Here is a 24,389-nt window from a genome sequence, read left to right on the forward strand (position 1 = left end):
CTCTTTGAGACAATCTAACAGATACGGTTATTTTCATCTAGCTGCACGGAATTTCTGAAGGGCTGGCTTGGCGAAATCCATGACAGAAGTGTAAGCGGAAGCCAGCAGCACTCTTAATATGTCCGTTTGATGGCGCACCCTAGCAGCGATGGGCTCTCTGCCTGCTGCCGCTGTGTCATAAACGCATCAGACAGATGGCCAAAGAGAGGGAGCTTAAACTTTGCTGAGAGTTAAAAGCACACACCGCCACGATGTGCATTCAATTAAGGTATTTCAGGTCTCAGCATGCATACTGATTGGACACCTGGAGGGAACTTCCGCCCATCTACTGATCAGAAAGCGGCCTCACCACTTAGATATAATTATTATATTGCTCTTCAGACAAAAGAAACCAGTGCAAGCTTTGTGAAGGGAGTGCTGGACTTACTGGAATGTAGTGTTCATGATTCAGCAACCTATGAAGAATGCCCTACAGGGAGCTTCGGAGGAAATGTTTAGTGAGTATATTTAGATTGAGAAAGGCCTGAACTTTTTTCAAATAATCTCCTCCTGGGTCCTGATTGGCTCACTTGGAGATTTCCTGCTCCTCTGATCTCACATCCTCCCAGATTGTTTCCAGAACAACAGTTAGTGGGGACCATTTTGCACGCCGTTAATGTAGCATAACACTTACCTTTTGAAGATGCTAGATTTTTGCATTTTACATGACATCGCCAACCTCCCGTGTCAAGCCAGCAAACCTAAAGCAACACCGGCCATTTTAAAGTGTTAGTTGGGGAATTGCATAAAGTAGATTCCCCAACCAGTGTAGTGTGAACTACAGGAAAGCAACCAGCAGGCCATCAGCCAAAGAAATGCATGGAGGCGAAAAAGCACTATCTCTGCCTCCAATGCACCCACTGCCATCTTCCTTCTCCCAGGGATGGGAGTTTGTTTTTTTAAGTGAACACCCTGGAGCAATGAATAGGTGTACAAGCATGTAGGCAAAGCCAAAAATAATTTTCTCCCAAAGTTGTAACACAAAGCATGCCTCTCTAAATCTGCCCCCCTCCCAAATCAGGAACGAGATTATTTTCTTCAGTTTCAAGACTCGTGATTCCACAAAGGGTGGGATTCAACAAGCACTATGCATTTATGATCAGATGCATAGGCATTTCAACTTTGGGCTGATCCTGCGTTGAGCAGGGAGGGTTGGACTAGATGGCCTGTATGGCCCCTTCCAAATCTATGATTCTATGATTCTATGATTCTATGATTCTATGATTCTGAGGATTGAATTTTAAAAAATAGCAGGCATTGCGGGCTCTTTAAAACGTTGAGAAAGGGGATTGGTTGCCTGGCTTGATTGTAGTCCTTGGTGGTCTCATTGCTGGTTCGTTCACCCACATAACTTGGCCACCTAGATACACCTAGATAAGAACAATTTAGTGTCGTGGTAAAGAGCGGCAGCTTCAAATCTGGCAAGCCGGGTTTTATTTCCCACCCCTCCACATGCAGCCAGCTGGGTGACCTTGGGCTTGTCTCTGCCCTGATAGCGCTGTTCTCACCCAGCAGTCCTGTCAGAAGCTTTCTCAGCCCCACCTACCTCGCAGGATGTCTGTTGTGGGGACAGGAAGGGAATGCCCTTGTGAGTCACTTTGGCCCATTCCACACACATTGGTTAATGTGCTTTCTCAATGCACTTCAGAAGTACATTTTCTGCACAGGAAAATCCAGCTGCAAAATGACATTGAAAGTGCGTTATCCTTCACGTGCAGAATGAGCCTTTGAGACTCTTTCAGGCAGTGAAAAGCAGGGTTTACAAAAACAAAAACACTCTTCTTTTTCTTCTTCTGCATTAGGAATCATGTTGAATCGGGCTGCCCAACCCAACGCACTGTGCCACACAGCGGCCAAAATCGAGGTGCCATCTCAGGAGGTCCACCAGCAGGCCCAGAACTCCAGAAGCCCTCCCACTGCGGCCTCCCACAAACCAAGGACATATGTCATGGGTTGACAGAAGGGGAGACATCCAAGCTCACCAAAGCTTAATGATTCTCTTTCAACACAACATGTGAACGAAACAGAAGCCCCGGCAAGCTCAGGCATCGTTAGGATAATTGATTTTGTAACCAGCAACTGCCTTATTTTGATCTTCCGCCATACTTGCCAAGAAAGTCTACGCCGTGCTAGAGAACAGTGGGCTTCCTAAAATACACCAGGTGTGGTGAGAACTTCGGAGGATCCAGCTGCTGGCGTCTTTTGTTCAGAAAGCACAAGTGAGTCCCGCTCCTTTCCCTGGCGCTGCGATTGCAATTTTTGTTCAATTATGGATCTTTTCGGGGAGCATCTATATGTAAACAAGCTCATCTACCACCTGTGGCCAGCCATCCTAGAGAATGCCTCACGCTTGCAGAAAAGCTGAAATCACACACACACACACAGAGAGAGAGACATCTGAAGCGCAGTTTAGCGTATGTGCTTGAAAACATCTTTCCCGGTCCCATGCTCATTGTTTCCCACTCCAGGCCTGTAAATAACAAAAGGATGGCGAATCATAGCATCATAGAATGACAGAGTTGGAAGGGACCTCCTGGGTCATCTAGTCCAACCCCCTGCATTATGCAGGACACTCACAACCCTCTCGCTCATCCACTGCCACCCCCTTGAGCCTTCACAGAATCAGTCTCTCCGTCAGATGGCTATCCAAACATTTCCAAAGATAACCATTCCAACCTTTGAAACTGAGGCTTCTGCAAAATGAACCAGAGAGAGTGATTGAGAGCCAGTTTGGTGTAGTGGTTAGGAGTGTGGACTTCTAATCTGGCATGCCAGGTTCGATTGTGCGCTCCCCCACATGCAACCAGCTGGGTGACCTTGGGCTCGTCACGGCACTGATAAAACTGTTTTGACCGAGCAGTGATATCAGCGCTCTCTCAGCCTCACCCACCGCTTAGGGTGTCTGTTGTGGGGAGAGGAATAGGAAGGCGAATGTAAGCCGCTTTGAGACTCATTCAGGTAGAGAAAAGCGGCATATAAGAACCAACTCTTCTTCTTCAGTAATATCAGGGCTCTCTCAGCCTCACCCACCTCACGGGGTGTCTGTTGTGGGGAGAGGAAGGGAAGGCAACTGTAAGCCGCTTTGAGACTCCTTCGGGTAGGGAAAAGCAGCATATAAGAACCAACTCTTCTTCTTCTTCTTCTTCTTCTTGAAGTGTGGAATTCACAACTGGCAGAAGATGTGGTAATGGCCACAGGAATAGGGAATTTGATTGATTCACGGAGTGCAGGTCTATCAGGGGATACTGGCCCTAGTGACTAAAGGGACCTCCAGGGTCATCTAATCCAACCCCCTGCAGAATGCAGGAAATTCACAACTACCTGTTCTTATGTTCTTAAGACAGTGCTGGGGTGGTCTTGGGAGCCACAAAAAAGGTATCCAAAGAATAATGTCCCGGATGATAAACATTATGTATACACTATTTTTACCACCTGCCTTAAAAAACTGAGAATATGTCCTCCCTTATGCTTAGCCTACCTTCCTCTCTCTTTTTTTCCCTCTCTCTCTCCCTCCCTTCTATGCCTTGCAAATCCTAAACCAGGGGTAGTCAAACTGCGGCCCCCCAGATGTCCATGGACTACAATTCCCATGAGTCCTTGCCAGCAAATGCTGGCAAATACTGGCAGGGGCTCATGGGAATTGCAGTCCATGGACATCTGGAGGACCACAGGTTGACTACCCCTGTCCTAAACCCCAGTCCAGCCTTTCTCAACTTTTTTTTTTAACATGGAGAAACCCCTGAAACATTCTTCTGGCTTTGAGAAATCCCCAGAAATGGTTCAATGATGCAGAATATGGTTGGGAAGCAGAGCTGTGGACACGCCCACCTGGGGCCCCTCCCCTTCCCACCCACCTGCAGGCACACCATTGGCCGACCATTGGTTTGCCAGTGCCTTCCCCAGTCATTACTGAGGAAGGGACCTCCTGGGTCATCTAGTCCAACCCCCTGCATTATGCAGGACACTCACAACCCTCTCGCTCACCCACTGTAACCTGCCACTCCCTTGAGCCTTCACAGATGTCAGATGGCTATCCAAACATTTCCAAAGATAAACATTCCAACCTTTGAAACTGAGGCTTCTGCAAAATGAACCAGAGAGAGTGATTGAGAGCCAGTTTGGTGTAGTGGTTAGGAGTGCGGACTTCTAATCTGGCATGCCGGGTTCGATTCTGCGCTCCCCCACATGCAACCAGCTGGGTGACCTTGGGCTCGCCACGGCACTGATAAAACTGTTCTGACCGGGCAGTGATATCAGGGCTCTCTCAGCCTCACCCACCCCACAGGGTGTCTGTTGTGGGGAGAGGAATGGGAAGGCGACTGTAAACCGCTTTGAGCCTCCTTCGGGTAGGGAAAAGCAGCATATAAGAACCAACTCTTCTTCTTCTTCTTGAAGTGTGGAATTCACAACTGGCAGAAGACGTGGTAATGGCCACAGGAATAGGGAATTTGATTGATTCATGGAGTGCAGGTCTATCAGGGGATACTGGCCTTGGTGACTAAAGGGACCTCCAGGGTCATCTAATCCAACCCCCTGCAGAATGCAGGAAATTCGCAACTACCTGTTCTTATGTTCTTAAAGACAGTGCTGGGGTGGTCTTGGGAGCCACAAAAAAAGGTATCCCAAAGAATAATGTCCCGGATGATAAACATTATGTATACACTATTTTTACCACCTGCCTTAAGAAACTGTGAGAATATGTCCTCCCTTATGCTTAGCCTACCTTCCTCTCTCTTTTTTTCCCTCTCTCTCTCCCTCCCTTCTCTGCCTTGCAAATCCTAAACCAGGGGTAGTCAAACTGCGGCCCCCCAGATGTCCATGGACTACAATTCCCATGAGTCCTTGCCAGCAAATGCTGGCAAATACTGGCAGGGGCTCATGGGAATTGCAATCCATGGACATCTGGAGGACCACAGGTTGACTACCCCTGTCCTAAACCCTAGTCCAGCCTTTCTCAACTTTTTTTTTAACATGGAGAAACCCCTGAAACATTCTTCAGGCTTTGAGAAATCCCCAGAAATGGTTCAATGATGCAGAATATGGTTGGGAAGCAGAGCTGTGGACACGCCCACCTGGGGCCCCTCCCCTTCCCACCCGCCCGCAGGCGCACCATTGGCCAACCATTGGACACAGTAAAAAGGTAAAGGCGTCCCCTGTGCAAGCACCGAGTCATGTCTAACCCTTGGGGTGACACCCACCAGCATTTTCATGGCAGACTCAATACTGGGTGGTTTTCCATTCCCTTCCCCAATCATTACCATTTACCCCCCAGCAGCAAGCTGGGTACTCATTTTACCGACCTTGGAAGGATGGAGGGCTGAGTCAACCTTGAACCGGCTGCTGGGATCGAACTCCCAGCCTCATGGGCAGAGCTTTCAGACTGCACGTCTGCTGCCTTACCACTCTGCGCCACAAGAGGCTCTTTATTGGACACAGTAGAAGTGTGATAAAGAAAGAACAAACTTCTAGCTGAGCTAAGACAATGGAGAAATTAGCCGGTCATTAAGAGTAGAACCTGGGGCTTTTAATAAGAGTCTAGGACAGACGTAATAGTTTTGTAGCTAGCGGTGAGTCCGACAACATGGGGTGATGCTTACTGACCACAGTCATCCCAAACAGCTCATTATTTCGTGTGCAATGGCCGGGAAATAGAGAGAAACCTGCAGGCAAAGGGCAGTCCCATTTCAGGATCTTTGTGATGATGTTTCACTGCTAACAGCATCGGGAATCAGACGGACTATCGTCCGCCCCAGCAGCAGTTCAGGCTGCAGCCCTCTCGGATGGAAGAACTCGACTGACCTTTCCGGGCCTCGTCCACCCCGACGACCACCAAGGCTGGTGACGTCTCCAGCAGCAGGAGCTGGATCGGCTGTTTGGGCACCTTCAAGATGGCGCAGCTGAATATCCTCCCCTCGTTGGTCGTGGGGATCGCCTCTGGGCGCTGAGTCCAGCTGGTGTCCTGCGGAACCCAGGTGTAACAGGTGTTGTATGAACGGTTGTCGTCTTTGCCGGCTAACAGGTAAATCTTCCCGTCCTGCTCCACTGCGCAGGCGAACGCCAAGGCTGCCGGCAGCTCCGGGATGGTGACTTCCCAGTCGACTTGGCCGTCGTCATGGAGATAGAAGCTCCCTTTGGTGCTGAAAGGGATCTCCTCTGTGGCCACCGCATTGTATGCCAGAAACCTGCCCCTTTCCTCTGTGTACCCACCGATAACGTACATCCCGGTACCGACGGAGACGGCAGCTGCTCCGTAGCAGGCAAACTCCATGAGCACCTCGTTCCACCAATCGGTCGTCGTGTCATAGATAAGGAGACCCCGGTAGTTCCTGGAGGCTTTCCCCCCGACGAGGTAAAGCTTATTATTGAGAACGGCAGAAGCCGGGTACATCAAAGCGAGGGGCAGGCTGGCGATGGGCGCCCAAGAGTTCTGGTTCACGCTGTAGGCCTCGGCCGAAGTCAACGGGCCGGCATCACCGCAGCCTCCCAGGGCGTAGAGCTTCTGGTTACAAGAGAGAAAGGGGTGCACCGCACGGGGCGTGGACATTGAAAGCAGCTGAGTCCACTGGCCGGTCAACGAATTATACTCATACAGGCTGTCGACAAAGGTGCAGTCCCCGGTCTGGCCTCCGGACAGGTAAAGCCTGAAATCCAGGGATGCGCATCCGGAATAGCTCAGATATCTCAGCGGCGGCATGATCTTCCACTTCTCTGTGAGAGGCTCAAAACAGTGAAGGTAAGAATATGGGCTCTCGCTATCCTGGGTCCAGTTTTCATGGAGTTCCACGCAGACAAAGCAGTTGTCCCACATGCCCTTCCGGAGCCCGCCGCTCTCCAGGAGTCTTCCCGCCCCGTCCAGCTCCTTCCACCTCAGGCGCAAGTGCCGGTAGTACTCCGAGACGTCAGCTTGGACTTCCAGGACCTCCCCGGGAGTCATGAGGGGGAAACGGACATGGCCCAGCAGCTCCTTAAACAGAGGGAGGCGTGTCGATGTTGCAGACTCTGCCCAGAAGCGGATGGCTTGGTAGATGGTCAACTCGGAGGCCACCTCCAGCTTGTCGGAGTGGAGAAGGTTGACCAGTGGGTTGTATTCCAAGCTCAGGAAGTCCTCTTTCTTACTGAGGGCCCCAAAGTGCTGGCTGATGTAGGCCGAGGCAGCCTGCAGCAGAGCTTGGTGACTGTGTTCGTGAGCCAGGCGGTAAAGACTGAGGCAGTTCTTCAAAGCAATGTTTTTCTCCAGAAACCTGACGGGACAAGAGAGAAGACACATGGCACGAGCTGTAGGGCAGTGGGGCCTCCCACTCGGGAACCCAGGTGAAGACAGGAGTTACGTCTCCCTGAGATGTAAGATCATGTCAAGGGTAGTCTTAGTCATTCTTGATGGTTGGGCAAAAGAAGAAGAAGTTGGTTTTTATACCCCACTTTTCTCTGCCAGAAGGAGTCTCAAAGTGGTTTACAATTGCCTTCCCTTCCTCTCCCCACAATAGATACCCTTTGAGGTGGGTGGGGCTAAGGGAGTTCTGACAAGAATGCTCTGTGAGAACAGCACCATCAAGGCTGTGATGAGCCCAAGGGCACCCCAGCTGGCTCCGTGAGGAGCAGGGAATCTAACACAGCTTGCCAGATTAGAAGACGCTGATCTTAACCATTACACCAAGGTGGTAAAGGACCCCAGGATCACTGCCACCTGTTGAATAGAACCAAGCAAGGAGTAACCTTGCCCTAGGCAAGCTGGGAAGAGCAATCACTGCCCCTACAAGTCCCAAATGGGGCAGGTAGAAGTGGCAGCAGGAGTGTTCTGCCCCCTTCTTCCAGTGGATGGAGCGGTGGGCAGCTGGAAAATCTTCCCCTTTGGCTAAGACCGCCCCTGCATCATCTACTTTCCAGGGCAAGGCCTTTACAGTGGTGGCACCACCAATACAAAACACCCCTGTAGGCCACTCGAGATGGCAGCTAAGCCCTTCCCCGCTTGCTTTAAAAAAGAAGGTCATTTGTTTAGGCTTCTGATTTTATCACCCCCCTTTTGTTTTTCAAGCGCTTCCATTTTTTAAAATACATTCTAGGGATTTTATGACACTGTCATTATGCATGTTTTATTGTGCCATCTTAATGAGCCCACCAGGAGAAACTATTAGCGTTAATGAACCAGTCTTGAAAAAAAAATACATTAGATACGTGAGCGGAGAATCAAAGATCGTTCCGTGACAGTGTTTTCTGGGGTCCCCACCCTCCCGGAACATGCTGGGTGCCTTTAGAATTCTGACACAGGGTGGTGGGTGCAAGCATAAAATAGCTGAAGCCCAAATGCAGGGGCATAGAAGGGTAATGTTAACAATACCCGAGAGTTAGAGGGAATAAAACCCACACTGCAGTGGGAGGTGCCACTGAAGCATTATTTTAATCTGTACAGGACATCAGGTCTCCAGTGGCCAATCAGAAGCCTTGTGGGACAAAAGCCCTAATTTGTCCCACCCATTTTCTAAAAATCACTTAGCAGGCAGCAAGAAAAGGGTCAGGAGGTGGTATGGTGCTCCTGAGCATCATGTTGGGAGCCCTTGGTTTATATGGAAACCTATGCAATATTCTTGTGGGGGGAAATTCTTGGTTTTATGGGGGGGGGGACTAGCAACAGAAAACAAATGGTTTCCCATTCCTCATAACCAGATGACTGGGATCTTTTCTGATGGTCTAGTGCAGCCTCTCTCAACAATTGAGAAACCCTTGAAATATTCTTCAGGCTTCGAGAAACACCAGAAATGGCACGATTGTGCAGAATATGATTGGGAAGCACAGTTGTGCCCCTCCCCTCCCCTTCCCACCCACCCCCATGCCCACCACGGGCCATTTTGGGAGAGGAGGCAGGACGTGACCATATACAGTAATATCACCCGATAAATGCTTAACAAATTTTTAAAATATATTAAAGATCAATTAACTCCCACCCATTTGGGAAACATTTCCAGGGCCTTGTTGAGAAAGCTGGGTCTAATGCTTAACCACTCCCCCCCCCATACACACACCTGTTATCTCTCACAATTCTTCCCACCCACCCACTTGTGTCATGTTTTAAAAGACTGCTTCCCACTTGGGACCCAAAGCTGGAAGTGTCAGGAAGGGGGTGGTGGGTGGGTGAATAGGTTTATTGGGGGGATTTCAAGGGCAGAATCTGTGGGGAACCCCCCCCCCACTCCACCATTCTCTGTAAAGACCATGGATTTGGAAGCCTCAGAATGTTCAGAAACATTCCAGTTCTTACGTTAGGGAAGCCGAGAGCAGAATCAAGACTTGCAAGAAACACACGGACTTAAGGAGAGCCCCCAGCATTACCTTCCAGCTATTTCTTTCAGTGGGAGGATCTGGAGTTTGCCGGCTGCAGTGAACAGATCCTGGGCTGTCTCCAGCGTGAGGGAGAGCTCTTCCGTGTAGAGGTAATTCAGGAGACTTTGGAGAGTGGAGGAAGTCACATCTTTGAGCTGGAACTCTTTGTTTTGCAGCCCGTTGGAATTTATGAAGATATCCCTGAAGAAAGGGCTGACGGAAGCTAACAGCATCCTGTATTGGGCAAGAAAAATCCTCAAATCAAAGGTCTGACAGGGAAAAGAAGAATGTTATCGACTGCAGTTGTGTTCTCGTCTTCCCTCCAAGGAAATTGGGATGGCACGCAGGTTTCTCCACTCTCTTGTTCTGTCTGCCATATTGATGGCCAGAGACATAGACAGCTTCAAAGGGGGATTGGGATATTCATGAAGAAGAGAAGAGCTGGATTTTTGTACCCTGCTTTTTGCTACCTGAAGGAGGGTCAAAAGCAGCTTATAATCGCCTTCCCTTATGCTCCCACAACAGACACCCTGTGAGGTAGGTGAGGCCGAGAGAGCTCTGTGAGAACTGTGACTGGCTCAAGGTCACCCAGCTGGCTGCATGTGAAGGAGGAGTGAGGAATGGAACCCAGTTCTCCGGATTAGAAGCCACTGCTCTTAACTACTACACCAAGCTGGCTCTCATGGAAGATTAGGCCTATCAGTGGCAACCAGCCATTGTGACTAAAGGGAACCTGCAGGAGATACATCAGGAGAAGGCCTCGGCATCTATACTTTGTTGTTGGACTTCCAGAGGAACTGGTTGGCCACTGTGTGAGGGGGGATGCTGGACTGGACTGACCTGGCAGGGCTCTTCTGATGTTCCTCCATGATCTTATGTTCTTCTATGATCACGGTGCCGGGCTCTGGCCCTGACCATATTAATTTGAACATATTCTTGAACCAGTGTGTAGGCACATTAATGCAAATGCCGAATGATCAGGAAAGCAGTTGGGTTTCACACTGGGAAATGTCAGGAGATTTGGGGGTGGGACCTGAGGATGGGAGGGCCATCATGCCGTAGATCCCAGTCTCCCAAAGCAGCCTTTTCTCCACCTGGGAGGTCGCCTGCAGGTATTTGTAGCTTGGAGCAAAATTGTCATTCCAGGAGATCTCCAGGTCCCTTGTGTTTTAGAGTTGCCATTCTCCAGGTAGGACCCAGAGATCTGGAATAACAAATCCACTCCAAACGACAAATACCTGCAGGCGATCTACCAAGTAGAGAAAATTGAACTTGTCTGCAACCATACCAATGTGCATAGACTGGGGGTGTCGAACTTAATACTACGATCCAGCCCCCCACAAACACACACACATGTTTATAGAGCAAATCTAGGGGATTAATTCACTAAAACAGGCTATGTATAAACTCACTGATGACAAGGAAAGCTCTTCCCTTCAGCCTCCAAGGTGACATCGCAGAGTTGCTGAGCCTGGTAGAGCTGTCTCAAGCCTGCAAGAAAGCACACAACCCAAATGAGGTTGGATCTAAGAGGGGCCACAAAGGCCATCTCATCCAACCCCCTGCAATTCAGGATCACCCTAAGGTTGCGAGTTCAGGGTTCAGAAATACCAGGAGACTTTGGGACAGAGTTAGAACTGGGTAGGATTTGGAGACCTCGGTGGAGAATAATGCTGTGAAGCCCACCCTCCAAAGTAGCCATTTTCTCCAGGGGAACTGATCTCTTTAGTCTGGAGATGACCTATAATTCCAGGGGATTCCCAGTTCCCACCTGGACGTTGGCATCCCTAGATCATCCTGACAAGTATTCATCCAGCCACTACTTGAAGACCATTGCTGGGGAACTGATCTCCAGGCAACACCTGGAGGTTGGCAACCCTAGCTGGATCCCATGGGTCTGCTCTACTAGCAAATGCGCCTTCCAGTGACAGAGGTGCCTTTCCTGTTGCAAGATGTCTGAGAAAAATCTCCTTCTAGAAGGCACCACCACTACGAAGAGCACGACTGGATTATCACACCTTCTCTCTTCCTTCTATGACAGAGAGGCTTCTGGGATAGTACCAATAAGACAGACTGGACAGGGTCCCAGTTAATTACTCAGCATCCCGCAACTAAGAAGGGTACATCTGTCCATCAATCTCCCATTTTGATATATTTATTTCTTAGGTCCCCCACCCCCGAATTAAACCCAAACATATGGAAACCATATAAACTACGTTTGTTATTCCTGTTTGGTCCTTGATTCTGTTAGCTTGGTATAGTGGTTAAAGAGCATCGGCCTCTAAACCGGAGAATCTGGAGAACTGAGTGACCTTTTGCTAGTCACAGTCTCACTGAGCTCTCTCAAGCCTCACCTACCTCGCAAGATGTCTGCTGTGGGGAGAAGAAGGGAAAAGTGATTGTTAGCCACTTTGAGACTCCTTTGAGTAGTAAAAAGGAGGGGGCAACCCACCGCCCGGCTTTTCTCTCTTCTTCATTATGTATGGAATGGCAACTTTACTTCCAACATATCTGAAGAAGTGTGTATGCACACAAAAGTTTACTATACCTGGAATAAAACTTTGCTGGTCTTAAAGCCACCTGCTGCTTCAGACTAAGACAGAACCCACCTGAATCTGACCCCCAAGATCCTTAGTTTGGTTACCTTGAGACTCACCCTGACATAAATAGGCTTCATGAGACCGAAGTGATTTTTCTGTGCTGTCTTCTTCATCGCTATCCCTCTGGGAATCCATGCTCTTTGGTACCAAAACAGGCTCGGGTTCATCATGTTCACCTACATGGGAACAGAACAGGGGAGCTGGGGCTTGAAAACCATCCATCCTAGTTCAAAATATGCAATGAAATTACAGAAAAATCCAGGTTATAAACCCGTTCAAAAACAGCATTCTGAATCCTGATTTCTGAAATTTGGCATTTCTTCATCAGCTAGAGAAACACTCCAACACCCCCCACAGATTTCTGAACATCAGTTATTGGGGATCAATAGAATCATAGAATTACAGAGTTGGAAGGGGCCATTCAGGCCATCTAACCCCCTGCTCAAAGCTCGATCACCCTAAAGCAGGGTTTCTCAAGGAGGGTTTTATGAAACCCTGGGGTTTTTTGGCAGCCCTGGAAAGGTTTCCTAAACTTGTTAAACATTTATCAGGTTTATGGTTGTGTTAACCTGCCCCCCTTCCAAAATGGCCAGTGATGGGCCTAGAGGGGGCTGGAAGGGAAGGTACCCCAGGCATGTCCACAGCTCTGCTTCCCCACCATATTCTGCACAATCATGCCATTACTAAGGTTACAGTTTCCACCAAAATACAACCCCCTCTCCCGACTGCTTGCCCCTCTGCTCTATTAATATCTGACACCAGAACCTCCAATTTTCCTCTAGGGCTTCCCCCTCATCTCTTCAGTTTCCTCCTCAAATTTCCCTGTCCTCAGACACAACACCCCCACAGCTTTGCTCCTCATCTTTCTCAAACTCCCCACCTCTGTCTTTTGTTCATGTGTGCGGTCCTCAGTCTTTGCTAGTCTTACATAGCAGGGAGCTCAGAGGGACATCACAACAGGATGGCTTTGTTCTAACTGCTCTAACTGTCAAGGGCTGGCACTTAAGGGGCCGGGCACCTTACCTGAGCAGGGGATGAGCAGTTTCACAAAAGCTCTGGCTTTTTCTCCAGTTGGGTGAATGTCCCAAGGAGGGTGAAGAAGAAGGAGAAGGAGAAGGAGAAGGAGGAGGAGGAGGAGGAGGAGGAGGAGGAGGAGGAGGAGGAGGAGGAGGAGGAGGAGAAGAAGGAGAAGAAGGAGAAGAAGAAGAAGAAGGAGAAGGAGAAGGAGAAGGAGAAGGAGAAGGAGAAGGAGAAGGAGAAGGAGAAGGAGAAGGAGAAGAAGAAGAAGAAGAAGAAGAAGAAGAAGAAGAAGAAGAAGAAGAAGAAGAAGAAGAAGAAGAAGAAGAAGAAGAAGAAGAAGAAGAAGAAGAAGAAGAAGAAGAAGAAGAAGAAGAAGAAGAAGAAGAAGAAGAAGAAGAAGAAGAGAGTTGGATTTTATACCCCACTTTTTCACTACCTCAAAGTGCCTTACTTTAACAAACAAGTCAGGGGTGGCCAAACTGTGGCTCTCAAGATGTCCATGGGCTACAATTCCCATGAGCCCCTGACACCACATGCAGGTGTAATGTTGAGGAGTCCATTTCATGTTTTAAATTCATGTTGAGGAGTCCACTTCATGTTTTAAATTCATTCCAGGATACTCTGGAGTAGTTCCAGTCTAGGTTTTCCATATGTAAAAATGTGCAAGATCTGTAGTGTGCATGATTGAATAGAACATGAAGAATATCCTATAGGGGGCACTAGAGGAGATGTGTAATTAGCATAGTTAGATCAGGAACTTCCTGTTGTTGTTGTTTTTTTATAATCACTTCCAATGTCCTGATGGGCTGAACTGGAAACTCCCTGCTCCTTCAAGCACAGTTCCTCCCTGCTTGCCTCCTCAGAGTGAACAACAGAACAGCCAAGTTATATTGCTAGGACTCTCTCTCCTATCATTCATAACATTGTTTCTCTTCACAATAAAACTATTTTATTCCTCTATAAGCAACCTGGTGCTTTGCTCCTTTGCATATTCAGACTCTGCCAACAGTCTAGTCGGCCCAAAGAAGTGCTATGAAGGACACTTCATTCATTTATCCTGACTAAAGTTACTAGATGTTGAGAGAGCCTCAGCATCTTCCTGGATGACTGCAGCACAGCAGAGGCCTCCCCTCCCGTCTCTGCCAATGAGGACAAATCAGTTCAAATTGCCTACAGACAACTCATTCCCTACCTGATTGGCCCTCCTTGGGGTGTGCTGCCAATAGGGAAAGAGCTCTCTGCCAATGAGAAACAATCAGTTCAAATTGCATGCAGACAATTAATTCCCTATCTGATTGGTCTCCCTAGAGGTGTGCCTCCCAATAGGGAGAAAGCTCTCTGCCAATGAGGGCAAATCAATTCAAATTGCATGCAGGTGTGCCTCCAATAGGAAGAAAGCTCTCTGCCAATGAGAGCAGATCAATTCAAATTGCACTCTTCCAATGAGGACCAAATAGCTCAAATTGCTTGCAGACTATTCACTTCCTACCTGATTTGCCCTCCCTGTGGGTGTACTGCCAATTGGGAGTGCACACTCTGCCAATGAGGGCCAATTGTGGGGCTTATCTATGGTCTTCTGCTTATCAGAGGGAAGTGGTGCTGGCTTTTCTGAAAGGCCCCCCTGCTGGTAAGTTGCCCATCCTCAGCCTCTTCCCATCCTGGCCCAGCCTTGGGAAATGTGGGGTGGGAAGGAGGGAGCCCACACACACACATACTCAGCCTTCTCTTCCTGACCTGCCTTTTGAGAGATAGGGATGGGTGGGATAGGGGAGGCAACCCAGCTGGCTGCATATGGATGTGTCAGGAATCAAACCCAGCTCTTCAGTTTAGAGTCTGCTATTCTTTAATCATGTGCCTCTTGTGGCACAGAGTGGTAAGGCAGCAGACATGCAGTCTGAAGCTCTGCCCATGAGGTTGGGAGTTCGATCCCAGCAGCCGGCTCAAGGTTGACTCAGCCTTCCATCCTTCCGAGGTCAGTAAAATGAGTACCCAGCTTGCTGCTGGGGGGTAAAACAGTAATGACTGGGGAAGGGAATGGCAAACCACCCCATATTGAGTCTGCCATGAAAACGCTAGAGGGTGTCACCCCAAGGGTCAGACATGACTTGGTGCTTGCACAGCGGATACCTTTACTCTTTAACCAATTCACCACACTGGATCTCAAGATTGAGTGGGGAGCAGTGGGGAGGACCAGAACGTGGGAAGGTTACAGCTCAGGTATATATACTAGCACCTGTTGTAATGCTTGGTGGAATGGGCTTTGCCTCTAGTGATTCTAGGATTCTAAGTCCCTCTGTGGCCTCTGATGTATTCCCTTAAAGGCATACATAAAAGTTCTATCCTGAAGATAATGGTAGCCTCTTCCCCAGCTATAAGGCCCACTTGATCAAATCTATAGATCAGGAGTCCTCAAAGTCGTGCTTATTAGAGCCATAACATATACCAATATCTTTCCTGTAACCCACCAGGAGTTTTGAGAAAGTGGGAGGTGCAGGTGGGGCTTTTGCCCAGCAAGACTTCTGATTGGCCATTGGAGATTGATTGAGTGCACAGATTTTTTTTTTAATGGCAGCAGCTGCCAGCACAGTGCAAGGATCTTCACTGTAGGGCTGAAGTTTAGCCTCAGCAGCCATTTTGTGGCTGCCTTCTTCTACTGTGGCAGCCATTTTGTGGCAATGCCTACCACACTGTTTTAGAATTCCTGGACCATTAGACCTTACAACTCTAATCAGTGGGTTCACTCTTGTATATATTTAGGTCAGCCTTTTTGGTCCATTCATCACCTATTGGCCCTGTGTAGAGATACAAAGATACAAAAAGCCTTTATTGGCGTAAAAAACAATACAGGTAAGGAGATACAAAATGGTACAATTATAAGAGTCAGGCAGAGTTACTCAATTTTGTTAAAAACAGGGAGTTAATACTAAAAACCTTTGCTAAAAATTTTGCAATGCGGGCGGTTTGTGTAGTTCTGCCATGTTTTGGTTCACTCAACAGATTCTAAGGGTAGTCATGGAGATGATGTACTGGTAAGAAATGAAGAAGGAAGATGAGCAAGAGGAATGTGACTCACTAAATGATCTTGGACAATCAGCTTTTTGGGCAAACCCAACTTGCTTCATTCTCTCTGACTGTCTGAGGCATATCTCTGCTCGACTGAGTTTCTCGAGTTGGATTTTATAAAGAATCCCATTGAATGAGTATAGCTGCTAACGCAATGAAGGAAAAGGTTAAATTTTGCCGAAGGGAACTCTAAATCCTGCCTCACCAGCCGACTCATTCGCATCCTCTGAAGATGAGTGGGGAAATTAACACCGTGGAGATATTAAAGGACGCACTGGAGCTCTTTAAGAAACAACAAAAGGACAAGAGCAGATTTCAGACCAGCCGATGATTGATATGTTTTTCCACATTCTAAGAGCGAAAAACTTGCTCCGCCGCTTTTTTAAACAGTTCATTAGTTAGAGAGCACAAGGAGCTGAGCTTCTTCATGCGCACCTCAGCAGTGACTTGGAAGAAACCTGCCTTGCCAAAAGCAGATAACCAATTAGAGGCGCAGCCTAGCCCAAGCCCTGCTGTTTCACAGGGTCAGATGTGGCCACCACTAACGACGAGACAGCCGTTGATTGAGTTGGGCATGACAAAGGACGAGACCCAAAAGGGAAGAAGCCAGAGATCTGACTTCTTAACAGGAATATAGGAAGGGATGCATGAAGGGGTACAAAGTGTATTGAATCTGATTCTCCTGTGGGGTATTCTTACCTGGCAAAGATTCTTTTAGTCGTTCTTGTCCTCCGCCTATTTACAGAGCACATATAATGAAATTCCCTTAGATCAGCATCTTGTTCCACATGCCTCGGGTCACACTGAAAATTTCCCCCACTCTTTGGCCAAGCCACCCAAGTGGCATCTTGGGGCGTCACACTGTGGACAGAATGTGGACAGCGTAGACTCCCTGTAGGACATCAACTCACTCTTGTCCATCGGTGGAGTAAGAGGAACCAAGCTGCTTACTTGGGACAATAAAACACTATCTATAGTAGGTTGTATCAGGTCATCCCACACTCTATCAGAACAATAGTGGATTGTAGTCACTTTTTTACTGATAGATACAAACTTATTTATAGGTTTTATGTTATTATCAGTCAAGTTAAGAAATTGTTTTCTACATGCCTTACTCTAAAGCAGAAATGCCTGTATTGTTAGGATTAACCTAACATCCGATTTTATATTTGTCTTTTAATAAATTGTAATTGATTTTCTTTTATGGCTTTTGATTGATTGATTGGATTTCTTACCCACCACTCCCAGCAGTGCTGGCTTGTGGTGGGTTACAGCCATAAAATCCCACAATCAGCCCTAAGGTAAAGGTAAAGGTATCCCCTGTGCAAGCACCGGTCATGTCTGACCCTTGGGGTGACGCCCTCCAGCGTTTTCATGGCAGACTCAATACGGGGTGGTTTGCCAGTGCCTTCCCCAGTCATTACCGTTTACCCCCCAGCAAACTGGGTACTCATTTTACCGACCTCGGAAGGATGGAAGGCTGAGTCAGCCTTGAGCCGGCTGCTGGGATTGAACTCCCAGCTTCATGGGCAGAGCTTTCAGACTGCTGCCTTATCACTCTGTGCCACAAGAGGCTCTTCAATCAGCCCTACAAACAATAAGAACAATCCCATCAGATCATAGAAGCTAAGCAGGGCTGACCCTGCCTAGCATTTGGATGGGAGACCTCCAAGGATCTGAGTGGTTGTTCCTCCAAGGAACACTAAGGGTCATGGCACGGAGGAAAGTGATGGCAAACCACCTCTGACCATCTCTTGCCTGGCCTCCAGACAATCCTCAGATCTCCTGGCTACATGACACATACTCCACCCGATTAAATACAACCTCCAGTCCTAATCTCTCCACAAACACTGCACTGAGCAAGAAGCAATATTGAGGTATGAGCAGGAGACACCCCACAGGGCTTGATTCTTTATCCATTTTCCTCTAAAACGCTCAAAATGCTTTATGCTAATTAAATCGTATCTAGCATGGCAAGCATAGGACAAATCATCTGAGTCGTTTTTTTGTTGTGTTTTTAATGATTGTGAGCCTTATTAAAAATAGAAACCCATTCATTCCTTATTAAATTCCACTCTCAGCATGCAAAAACTTGAGAGCTTTTTGTGCAAGGAACGTCGCAGCGTCACTAGCAGCTATTTGGGCTGTCTTGTTGGAGCCCTGCAGAAAACATCTCAGAACCCTGGCAATAGCTTCCTCCATCTTCTTCGTGAACTGCTGGATACGTTGAGGCACAGTGATGAATTTTGGAAGCCTTCAGGACTGTGTATTTTCCTCATGTACCAACTCTTTGGCCAAGCCACCCAAGTGGCATCTTGGGACATCACAAGGTGGACTCCCTGTAGGACATCAACTCACTCTCATCCATTGGTGGTACAGAAGGAACCAAGCTGCTTACTTGGAACAACAAAAGTATCTTGAGCCAGCCCTGGGGTTTCTTCATGGCCCTGGGTTTCCTGAATCGCCAATGATTGGCCTCAAGGGGGTGGCAGGGAGGGGCCCCAGGTGAGCATGTACACAGCTATGCTTCCCAACCATATCCTGGATGATCATGCCACTTCTGAGGCTCGCTCACCTGCCCCAAAGACCCTCAGGCTCTTCCCCTATTTGCCTAAGCGACCTTGAGCCTCAACCAGAGACCCCACCAAGGGCTCTCTCTCCACAATCTCAGGAAGGAGTGCAGGGGAGAAAGACCCCACCAAGCAGCTGATCCTGAGGCTCTGCTGCTTGGTGGGGTCATTAAATGTTGCCCTTGACCTAGGCCAAAAGTAGGTGCCTCTCGGCCAGAGGAGCCTTCAAGTGGGGGGGAGTGGCCATTGGGCACAGTGTCCTCCGACGTACTGATGTCACACAGACTGGAAGTGGCCAAGATTGAGCCCAAAAGCTGGCTGAATCTAACCCAATGTCTAGCCTGATCCCTTGCGAAGAAAGAAGGATCCTGTGTGTATTGACAAAAGAACAAATTGCTAAGGTGCCACACTCTCTCCTAGTTCTAGATGTTCAGAATGTATTCCGCCTATCCAAATGAAAGTCCAGATGACATCGTATACATTACGAGCAGGATAAATTTCCACATGCACATTTTACAGGCACATTACCGCAGATACTGCTTTCACATCAATTTGTACAACGGTGGTAATATCATAGCTGCTTCTGTATGCAGAGCTGGTTTTTCTCCCATACCGCTGCCTTCGTGTACCCCCCTATTCATCTTGCCGAAGGGGTCTTAGCCTCTGGCTCTTAGCCCTTGACGCACAAAGTGTGGCCTTGAATGAGCCTGCCCAGCGGGATGCAGTTCCAGCTAAGGTTGTTAGCTCATTTACTTTCCGTTTCTGTTGTTTCATTTGCATCGTGCTTCTATTTAAATTGTCTGTTTATTTAAGCGGTATTTCTGGCCTTTTTTGTAAATCACTTTTGGGACCCCTGGGGGAGAAAAGTGGCGTTAAAAAAAAAGACCCTGGAATAAACAAGGTAGTAGCCTATAACAACATAGGACAAAATGAAGTGCTTTTCACGATATGAAGCCACCTCCTGCTGAATTGGAACGCTGGTTCCTCAGACTCCATATTGTCAACTCGGAGAGATGATTCAGATGATGTGGAGTTTATTCTGACTAGGGGCCAAGCCCTTTGCATTCTGGAATACAACAGGTGCTAGAATGGGGGGGGGGGGTGTGGAAGAACTCTGTGGATGGCCTCTCCCTCCCCCCTGGACCTGGAAAGGCTGCAGGCTGGAGGCCCCAGGGCAGGAAACTCACCGGCAGGGGCAGCTCTCACACAGCAGGGATCTGCAGCCTCCGAGCCTTGGAGGGTGGAAGGAGGAGGGGGTGGTCAAGAGTGGGGGACGGAAGGCGACTGGCTAGCTGCTGGACAGACAGGCAAGCCAATTGGAGGAGGTGGCATTCAGGGGCGGGACAGCCAGCCAGAGTGGCTGTTAAGCACTGAGTGGCACTTAAGCCATGAGTCCAGCTCCCCTTCCTAAGCTTTACCAGAAATATATTATGTGGAACAGATGAGCACCAAACCTGGTTTTGTTTTCAGGCTCCTGGGCTCTCCTGTATGCCACTTGGGGATTAAAGCTTCTTGATTCTGAATAGTTAGATTTGAGTCCAGGAGTCCCTTAGAAACCAACAAGAGTGTTAGGGTATAAGCCTTCAAGAATCAAAGGTCCCTTATGTTGGCAGAGTTCAAATATGTAAGAGACTGCAGCACCAAGCCACGCTAAAGAATATAGTTTAATTAAGAAGAGAAACAAACTTTGTCCAGAGAGAGACCTAACTGTCTCACTGTTTTGCTATCTTCATTCTGTCTGTTCTGGAGGCAAGCAGGAAGAAAATGTGGTCGAAGGAGTAGGAAGTGTCCAACTGAGTCAATCAGGACCTAGGAAGAGACTATTTGAAAAATTTCAGTAAATTCCTAATCTAACTATGCTAAATAAACATCTCCCCCTGCAGGATATTCTTCACATCAATTTGAATCATGCACACTACAGATTTTGCCGCGAAATTCTCGTTGGTCTCTAAGGTGCTGTTGGGCTCAAAGCTGTTCAACTGCAAACCATCATGGTTATCCTCTGAACATATATTTCTGATTTAGGGGATCTTCAGTATGATTCCAGTTTTTTTGCAGGCTCCTGAAGAAATACATATTGTGATGTTGAAGAGGCTAACTGGTGAACTTCAGCATTCATTTACATTAGAGGTTAATTATGAAGTCTTGGGTGGGACATTTCTTTCGCTGATGCAGTCGGGGGAGGGATCCTTCAACCTGGAAGAAAACAACCTGGAAAGTGACTGAGATAGTGGGGTGGCTTGCCCCCTGCAAGCATAAATAAGTAGGTAATATTATTAAGTTTGGCTTCTCTTGGGTTAGATCGAGCCAACTCGTGCGCTTAATATCAGCTAATCCCACTGCTTTCTCCAACTGATGTCTCCCATGGCTTTTAGGGGTGGTTTTGCAGGCAGGTCCCATGATCCCCTGCATAGCCTTTTTCATGATCAAAGGAGATCCCCCCCCCGCCCCCACTCCCTTCTGCACTAAGGGAAAAACTGGTTGGATCTAATAGAATCATAGAATCATAGAGTTGGAAGGGGCCATACAGGCCATCTAGTCCAACCCCCTGCTCAACGCAGGATCAGCCCTAACCATCCTAAAGCAAATGACCAAATGCATCAACTAAAATCAGTCTTTAGTAAGGACTTTAGTAAAATCAGTCTTTAGTAAGGACAATCCTGTTTTTCCTCTGCTTTTACCTTTTTGGGGAATTGTATCCATTCAAGTGCTATAGAGGCATTTCATAACCCATCAGTTTTCACATTATTGAATGGTAGCTACCATGTTTTGTCCTTCTTGATCTCAGAAGCCCAAAGCTATAACCTGACACCAACTCTCTGATATGGCTGTCGATTCTGAAGTGGGAAATTCCTGGCGTTTTGGCAGGGGTGCAGCCTGGGAAGGGCAGGGTTTGTGGAGGGCTGCGATCTCTGTGGAGTTCTCTTTGAAACCAGCGAGGGATGGGAGGAAGTTACTGGTTCCATTGCCAGTCTCACACAGAACTGATATCATGCCAACAACATCCAGGCAATGTTCTGGTATTTGAGGGGAAACTCTATGGTAAGACCAACTTCTACCATAGAGTTTTTGCCCACTTACCAGAAGTCCATGGCATGATGACATCAGTTCCTGTGACCTGGGCTTTCCTCTTTCTCCTGGTATGTCCCCCTGCTGGCCAACTTATCAGTGGAAAGGGCAGGGCCTGGCAGCTGGGAACTCCCATCTCCACTGGGGGAATCTGGCAACCCTAATAATGCCATGGAGTCTAGTCTTCCAAATCTCCGGATTAATTGACCTCTGCAGGTTCCACCTGGCCGTGGACAAACCTAGCCCAGGTTCCTACGAACTCTACAAACCTCAAACCAAGAATAGGTATGTCCCCAAGATCGCTGTCTGAAACATTTTTCTTTTTCTCCCTCTTCCTTTTCTTTTGCATCCGGTCTGCTGCTTAAAGTACTTTATTGAAGAACTTCTGAAAATTTGAAAGCTAGCATGCTGTTCTATATCGATCTTGCCAGTGTTCATAAAAAGGCATTAGCCAGCTTTTGCTTATTATGTTTTTAGGGGATCAAAACCATTACCCAAAGCCCAAAGCACATCAGACTTAACAATCCGAGTGTTTAGATATGATGCAGTGTGTCCTGCTGGTATCTTTCTTGACACAGTGACAACCTCAAACCATGCAAACATTGCAAGACTGATCTGTTGGTTGAATTTGAATCTAAAAGCATCTTTAGAGACACACTCTCTCCCCGGTGCTCTAAGTTTAAAGCCTTGGATATGAAATCCCCATTGCAGTTGCTTAATGGGTTCTGGATTTGATGCCCACAATCAGCAGCTTTCAAAAAGTATTCATTTTGGTAACATTCATCACGTTTGGGGCAATCCCTTGCAGCTACGGAACATGTCACTCCATTTTAAGCATTGGGTATGATATCTGAGCGCATTTCTGAGCAACAGCGGCAGAAAATTAAGATTATCTCAACTCAAGTTGTACTCGCGGTCAATGGAATTATGACGGAACATTTTCAGTTACAGCCATAGCAGATTGGATTAGAGCTCAAAGCCTCCTCTTCCGTTTATCGCCATTTGGAAGCAAGACTCCCTGTGTGCTCTATAGTTTATGCAACTCATACCCCATTAAATCCACTTTATTTCCTTTTGCTTGGTTTATCCTTTTGCTTGGCTTCCTCTCCATTGCTTCTGTTTTCATCGGTCACAGGTTTCTCAAGGGACCAAGTTTGTCTAACAGTCAGCATCTTCAGGTTCTACTGTCATCAAGCACATCTGGGCAGACCCGCTGCAGTAGAAGTTCATAGACTTCAGGGGTTTAGACTGAAGTAACACTGTCCTGGTTTGGACAGCCCAGGCAAGGTGGATATTGAGATCTCAGAAGCTAAGCAGGGCTTAGCCCTGGCTAGTATCTGGGTGGGAGACCTCCAGTGAATCCCAGGGTTGCGACATGGAAACAAGCAATGGCAAATGACCTCTGTAGTCTGCACTGGGCTTTTTACCCATTCCCAGTCCGAATAAATCCCTCCCATCTACACTGAATTTGATTTCTATTTTGATTTTGGGAATTTAAATTTTCCCTCTGCAACATGCATGATTGATCTGGAGTGACCTTACCTTTCCCCCACGATATCCAGAAGTGGATATGACCTTCGATACTTGAAAAATCAGCATAGAATCATAGAATCATAGAGTTGGAAGGGGCCATACAGGCCATCTAGTCCAACCCCCTGCTCAACACAGGATCAGCCCAAAGCATCCTAAAGCATCCAAGAAAAGTGTGTATCCAACCTTTGCTTGAAGACTGCCAGTGAGGGGGAGCTCACCACCTCCTTAGGCAGCCTATTCCACTGCTGAGCATCAGGAAGTGTGCAGATTCATTTATCCCTTCTCCGTGCCTCATAGCAAAGCAGTCTTCCCTGATTGGCCAGGGTGTCAGTTCAAAGACTTCCTTGGTTCTTGGTTGCAAGGCTTGTCTTAAAGCGACTGTGCTCCAGAAGCCCTAACTTCTCTCAGCAGAGATTTGCCTCTTATTTCCCTCTCCTCTGATGTCTCCAATCCTCTCCCTCCCCCCCCCCCCATTCAAGAAAAAGAGACTCTGGCTGCATTTGGCTGCCCTCCTTTCTCTGAGCTTCCCCAATCAAGCAGAACACTTTCTGTTTCAATGGGGGGGGGGAATAGAGGAAGACCCAAATCGATCTGAATTCAGCAGGATCCACAATGGAAAAAAACAAAGTAAGTGCAGAATCAGCCCAGGTTTCAAAAGACAAGTTCATCACTCAACACTCCTAGTGCATTTTTGGTTCCTGGGCAGTGGGCAGTTATGGGCCACATGCTGTCCCGCGAAGCATAGCATCATCTATCAGAAATGCCACACAAAGGACCTCTAATATTATCTTTTAGAATTTGCCATCTTTCCGGTCTGCAGCTGAACAAACAGCAAAGGCTCTCAACAATGCCAAAGAATGTAATTGCTTCTGGGCAACAGCCTGCAGTGACTCAAAAACAACCCCATAGAGTTTCGGTTTTGTAAATTCAGTATGCCTAGAATGGATTTCCCTTGGGGGCTGTAAGTTTTTAATGTTTTTATTAAAGAATTAATAAGCTAAAGGTTTGGATAATTGGTGGATGCGGTCCAGTAACAGTTGCTGAGGCTGAGAATCAAGTGTATACTTGTTTACTTTTGAAGACCATTCGGTTTGGGCATTTTACTGTTATATATAACATCAGGGCGTCATAGAATCATAGAGAAGGATGATCCCTCCAGGGTCATCTAGTCCACCCACCT

The 24,389-nt window shown here is 47.7% G+C and overlaps 1 protein-coding gene and 1 long non-coding RNA gene across 5 annotated transcripts; one reads left to right on the top strand and one right to left on the bottom strand.

The window, feature by feature from the left end:
• Positions 1–5,541: 5,541 nt before the first annotated feature.
• On the bottom strand, positions 5,542–12,944 carry LOC143844419 (kelch-like protein 24). 4 transcript variants are annotated; one of them, XM_077351508.1, is made up of 6 exons: positions 12,835–12,944; positions 11,999–12,130; positions 11,713–11,727; positions 10,767–10,845; positions 9,364–9,588; positions 5,542–7,280 (listed from the first exon to the last, which is right to left on the bottom strand). In XM_077351508.1, exons 2-6 carry the CDS (start codon positions 12,087–12,089, stop codon positions 5,777–5,779), a joined length of 1,914 nt encoding a protein of 637 aa, XP_077207623.1. In that variant the 5' UTR covers positions 12,090–12,130; positions 12,835–12,944; the 3' UTR covers positions 5,542–5,776. The 4 variants fall into 4 exon arrangements, with proteins under 4 accessions (XP_077207623.1, XP_077207626.1, XP_077207625.1 ...); XM_077351511.1 differs by lacking the exon at positions 11,713–11,727 and having other exon boundaries at positions 12,011–12,130; positions 12,883–12,944; XM_077351510.1 differs by lacking the exon at positions 11,713–11,727 and having other exon boundaries at positions 12,011–12,130.
• A 1,534-nt stretch (positions 12,945–14,478) lies between these two features.
• LOC143844185 (uncharacterized) lies at positions 14,479–17,235 on the top strand. The gene is made up of 2 exons (XR_013233840.1): positions 14,479–14,601; positions 15,972–17,235. It is a non-coding gene; the product is annotated as an uncharacterized LOC143844185 (long non-coding RNA).
• The last annotated feature ends 7,154 nt before the right edge of the window (positions 17,236–24,389 follow it).

The sequence above is a fragment of the Paroedura picta genome, chromosome 9 (genome assembly GCF_049243985.1).
Source record: "Paroedura picta isolate Pp20150507F chromosome 9, Ppicta_v3.0, whole genome shotgun sequence".
Taxonomy (NCBI): Eukaryota; Metazoa; Chordata; class Lepidosauria; order Squamata; family Gekkonidae; genus Paroedura; species Paroedura picta.

What these genes read in the sequence shown, in the direction of transcription:
- LOC143844419 (XM_077351508.1), bottom strand. Translation starts at nt 12,089, where the DNA reads ATGGATTCCCAGAGGGATAGCGATGAAGAAGACAGCACAGAAAAATCA. An exon ending in AAGAGCTTTCCTTGTCATCA is followed by an intron (nt 9,589 to 10,766) that starts GTGAGTTTATAC and finishes TGCCCAATACAG; the next exon opens with GATGCTGTTAGCTTCCGTCA. An exon ending in CTGAAAGAAATAGCTGGAAG is followed by an intron (nt 7,281 to 9,363) that starts GTAATGCTGGGG and finishes TTGTCCCGTCAG; the next exon opens with GTTTCTGGAGAAAAACATTG.